The sequence below is a fragment of the Terrapene carolina genome, unplaced genomic scaffold (genome assembly GCF_002925995.2).
Source record: "Terrapene carolina triunguis isolate 2854851 unplaced genomic scaffold, T_m_triunguis-2.0 Scaffold247, whole genome shotgun sequence".
NCBI lineage: Eukaryota > Metazoa > Chordata > Testudines > Emydidae > Terrapene > Terrapene triunguis.
Genome location: NW_020664598.1, coordinates 10,666,439 through 10,671,958, shown reverse-complemented (window position 1 = coordinate 10,671,958; position 5,520 = coordinate 10,666,439). Strand labels below are relative to the sequence as shown.

Below are 5,520 nucleotides of genomic sequence, written 5' to 3'. Positions count from 1 at the left end.
GGGGAGTTCGGGGGGCGGCGCTTTTTTTTGCTGCTTGGGGCAGCAAAAAAGCTAGAGCCGGCCCTGTCTCAACTGGTGGGCTATTACCCCCATAGGGCTCAAGAAAGACACTGAGGGAGATCACAAGGTGCTCAAAATTTTAATACAATCTAAAGCAAAGCAAATCTCACTCCCCCACTTCTTATACTCTCTTGCCCTCTAACACCAAGTATTCTCTGTCAATCTGTCGAAATCTGCATACAAATAAATTATATAGGCTTATCATGGTTATCATTGGTACATTTTTACTCTTACTTTTATAGTAAATGTAAGGAGGTCACAACGCTGTTTAACATCAAATAAGGGATTGACACCCTGAAAGGCTTGAGAAACACTGGTGTAGCTCAAGCAGAAGTTATGGGTTTCATGCAGAAATTTCGGGGTGAAATTCTATGGCCTCTCTTATACAGGAGGTCAGACTAGATGATCATAATGACCCATTCTGGCCTCAAAAATCTATGAATTTGTGCTGTTGAATTCCTGGTGAAAAATCTTGGAAAAATAAAATTCTCCAGTCCTGATATTTAATTATGTCCATTTTCCAATCAGTCCACAGCACTGTCTATATTAGTCTTTGAGGTTGCAGAAGTGAACTGTTACATCTCTCATATTCTGGGAACTGTCCTGCCAAGGACAAAGTATGTGATGAGCTTGTTTTAATTTTATTTTTTCCAAATAAATTTAAATTTTCAGGGTTCTACATTTCATCAGGCTAAATTAGGCCTTTGTCTTCCATATCTTTTAGTTGTGGGATAAGGCATTTTTTTCTCTATTGCTTAAATCTTTGATTTGGTCCTCTAATTTCATCACAGTCTATTCCAGTTGTATAGTGCTGTGGGCACTGATCCAGGTCTTAACTTATGTGCCAGATAGTTGCTTTCTAACTTACTGGATAGATCAAGATTCCCCCTCTCCCATTTTTTGTATTACACCTCATTTAATTTTCTAAGCTAGAAAAATTGGTATCTAAAATAGCTGAAATTAGCAGAGATATCATCCATCAGACTTTATACCAGCATGGCACAAAGAGCTGTGTGTCCTTCATATTTTCTTCTTCAACTTCTACAATGATCTGCTATTCATTTTTTCCCCTCCACTTTTCATATTCACTTCACTAACTCCAGGCCAGAAATTCTGCAGAGACATTCTAAGAAATGTTATCTGCCCAGTTTTTACAAACAGGAAGAATCTATAGCTTATAAAATGAGGTTTAAATCAGGTCCAGTGGGTGATCTCTGAGAACCTCATGTCCTTCCTCAAACTGTGAAAAACATGACCTATGCCCTCCCACTAATTTTTATTAGTAATGCTTCCCCAGTGTATTTGTCCAATATACTATTATAACCTCAGTTTATTAATCAAATTCCTTAATTACCCAAGCATATATTCTGTCTGGCCCTGGAAACTTGTCTACTATATATTAAGTTTAAGATTGCCTGAATATACTAAACTAATTGCTTTGTGGTCACTGACTCCAAGCTTTCCTACCCCTTTTATAGCTATTAGCAAGAGAGAGGGGGAGAGAGAGACAAAAGCAAAGAAAAAATATGTCTTTCAGATGAGGTTTGAAAAGATGTGGAGCATCAGTAGAATGAAGAAATAGAGGAAGGCTGTTCCAGTTGCAAGAGGCTGAAAGGAATAAAGTTCTCAGACGACCAGTGGCAAGATAGCATTAAGCAGCAGAGAGAAGGCAGGTGCTAAGTGAAAAGATAAACTAAGAAAGCAAATAGAGTTATTTCAGTTTTATTTATTTTGGACCTCAGAACCCCTCTTGCTTTCTTTGAACAGTTACACATCTCTTTTGAGCAATCATCATGCATTTTTAGGGAGCCTCTACATTCTCCCTACCTTGGTCCATCCCATGTGAAATAGGAAAGGTTTCTGAGGTGAACATAACATCTATTTCAGAGTGGTAGCCGTGTTAGTCTGTATCAGCAAAAAGAACGAGGAGTACTTGTGGCACCTTAGAGACTAACAAATTTACCAGCAACCACACACCACACAACAAAAACACGAACCCAGGAACCTATCCTTGCAATAAAGCCCGTTGCCAACTCTGTCCACATATCTATTCAAGGGACACCATCATAGGACCTAATCACATCAGCCACACCATCAGAGGCTCGTTCACCTGCACATCTACCAAAATGATATATGCCATCATGTGCCAGCAATGCCCCTCTGCCATGTACATTGGCCAAACCAGACAGTCTCTACACAAAAGAATAAATGGACACAAATCAGACGTCAAGAATTATAACATTCAAAAACCAGTCGGAGAACACTTCAACCTCCCTGGTCACTCAATTACAGATCTCAAAGTTGCAATACTCCAGCAAAAAACTTCAAAAACAGACTCCAATGAGAAACTGCTGAATTGGAATTAATTTGCAAACTGGACACCATTAAATTAGGCTTGAATAAAGACTGGGAGTGGATGGGTCATTACACAAACTAAAACTATTTTCCCATGCTAATTTCCCCCCCTCCCCCACTGTTACTTACACCTTCTTGTCAATTATTGGAAATGGGCCATCCTGATTATCACTACAGAAGTTTTTTTTCTCCTGCTGATAATAGCCCACCTTAATTGATTAATCTCGTTATAGTTGGTATGGCAACACCCATTTTTTCATGTTCTCTGTGTATATATATCTTCCAACTGTATTTTCCACTGCATGCATCCGATGAAGTGGGTTTTAGCCCACGAAAGCTTATGCCCAAATAAATTTGTTAGTCTCTAAGGTGCCATAATATCTATTGTGGCTGAAAATGTTTGTGTGTTACATAGCAAATCTATGCCTCACATTTTCATTACATAGACATCTGTGGTACATGGAATAGGAATACTGGTAAACTATAGCCTTAAAAGGCAGTTCTACTCTTATAAAATGACTGTAAAAATGGCATTATGGAGTTCCCATGTATATTGTCTCAATAACTTCCATATCAAATGTGCTAAATTTATAAGGAAAAAGTGGTTATTCCAAGTACTAATGATACAAACTCAGCTTGTGTTTCTTTCCTCATGCGTCTTCCCCAGTAGCAGAGATTTTGCAGGCCAAATTCTGCTTTCAGTTACACCTGTACAATCCAGTTGTGTGCAACCAAGTTTGAAAGTGTGTAATGAGTCCGTGGGCCCGTGCCATAATCCGCAACTACCCCCACCCCCAGCAGTGGCTAGGGTTGCCAGGCTTCCGGTTTTCAATAGGAATTTCTGGTTGAAAAGGGACCCTGGCAGCTCCAGTCAGCACTGCTGACTGGGCCACTAAAAGTCCGGTTGGCAGCACAGCGAGGCTAAGGCAGGCTCCCTGCCTGCGCTGGCTCCTGGAGCTGCCAGCATGACCAGCTCCTAGGTGCAGGGGCTCCACCCGCTGCCCCATCCCTGAGTGCCAGCTCCGCAGCTCCCATTGGCTGAGAACTGTGGTCAATGGGAGGTGCGGGGGCAGCACCTGTGGGTGTGGGCAGTACTCAGAGCCCCTGGCCTCTCTGCCTAGGAGCCGGACATGCCAGCCACTTCTGGCAGCTGCCTGAGGTAAGTCCCGCCCGGCCAGAGCCTCACCCCGAAACCCTTCCCACACCCCAACCCCTTTCCCCAGGTCAGAACCCACTCCCACACCCAAACTCCCTCCTCCCCCCCAGCCCTCTGCCCCAGCCCTGAGCCCCCTCCTACACCCCAAATTCCCTCTCAAAGCCTGCACCCCACAGCCCCTCCTGCACCCCAACTCCCTGCCCCAGCCTTGAGCCCCCTCCTGCACTCCAAACCCCTCATCCCTGGCCCCACCTCAGAGCTGCACCCCCAGTCAGAGCCCTCACTCCTCTCCCATACCCCAACCCCCTTCCCGAACTCAGAGCCCCCTCCAGCATCCTGCACCCCTCACTTCTGGCCCCCTGGAGCCTGTACCCCCAGCCAGAGTCCTCACCCCCTCCCGCACCCCACCCCTCTGCGCCAGCCTGGTGAGCGTGAATGAGGGTGGGGGAGAGCGAGTGACGGATGGAGGGGGGAATGGAGTGAGCAGGGCCGCAGGGAAGGGGCGGGGCAGGGCAAGGGTGTTTGGTTTTGTAAGATTAGAAAGTTGGCAACCCTAGCAGTGGCATGAGATTTGCAGAGGTTTACCTTTCCCCAGCCTCCATTACGTGCTGCCTATACTCTAGGTATTTCAAGTTGAATAGACACTTGGCAATTTCATACTTCTCTTTCCTGTGCCTCAGATCCCCAGCTGTATAATAGGGATAAAGCCATTTCACTTCAGAAGGGGGTTGTGAAGATATATTGATTAATATTTGTGAAGCAGTCAGAAACTAAAGTGATGAACACTATAGGGCATATTAATGATTTTGTATTTAGGGCAGGCTTTGGATGGCATGTGTGTAATAAGGCCTGTGTCCACATATTGAATGTGGAGAAAAAAATAAATATTGAATATCTTCCCATTTACTGAATGTGGCAGGGGTCTCATGAAAAAAATAGGATGTGATTATGTAAATAAAGACTGTAACAAAATGCATATGCACAAGGAAGGCACACTGAAGTTGCACACATAGCCTGACTTCTGGCATTTCTGAACTTTTGAGTGCTTTATTTTGCAAACTTAATGTTCTTCTAACAAGGTATTATTTATGTGATCATGTGTATAAACTGTAATGCCAGGTTCATTCAAATTTTAACAGCTGGATTCCATAATATTTTGTCCCTAGTGAAAGCATGAAAGGTAGTACAAGCTGTATAGCTAATATCCTCCTGAAATACATCTTCGGTGTTGTTCAGCACCATTGTGTTTGTGCAGAGGCCTTTGGCTCAATGCAGAAAAGTACCATATGTTGTTTTCCCTAGTGTTCAAAAAGAAATAGCTCATTCCTCTGTGTGCATGTTTGTTTCTGTTAGAGATAGGGAAAGAGTAGAGGTCATTGTTATTATAATTTCTAAGACCTGACAATTTCAAACGTAATGAAGCTCCCACCTGTTTATTCTTCTTCAAAAAAATCCTTAAAGAATGGTTTTAGAGGCTGCTTTTTTCACAGAAGTATATTGGGAAAGTTGGTGGCGCTCTCTTTGGTAGAGATTGACTATCCCGGGGCTCTACTAAGCAAAGAGAGTAACATTATCGTGTACAAGATTCTGAAATGGGAATACCCTCCATTTACATTTTGAAAAAAATTGCAGGTTTACACTATATTCCTCATTAAACTTAGCTGAATCCTTACTTAGAGCTTCCTGCAATAACCTGTGGCCTTTACTGTACACCAGAGCTAAATGTTGTCAGAGGGCAAATTCAGAGTTAGGCAGGCAGACACAGCAAAGGATAGGACTTCTCATACAAATAGGGAAACATACATGGGCAGGGATGGTGTCCCTAGCCTCTGTTTGCCAGAAGCTGGAATGCGCAACAAGGAATGGATCACTTGATAATTACCTGTTCTGTTCATTCCCTCTGGGGCACCTGGCCTTGGCCACTGTTGGAAGACAGGATACTGGGCTAG

At 43.3% G+C, this 5,520-nt stretch overlaps 1 protein-coding gene across 1 annotated transcript in view; it reads right to left on the bottom strand.

The window, feature by feature from the left end:
- Positions 1 to 4,173, bottom strand: part of WASHC3 (WASH complex subunit 3) — a 36,772-nt gene extending 32,599 nt beyond the window's left edge. Inside the window, exon 1 of the mRNA XM_024208145.2 lies at positions 4,157 to 4,173. Coding sequence (XP_024063913.1) covers positions 4,157 to 4,173 — 17 coding nt within the window. The remainder of the gene's footprint in view (positions 1 to 4,156) is intronic.
- Positions 4,174 to 5,520: the final 1,347 nt, after the last annotated feature.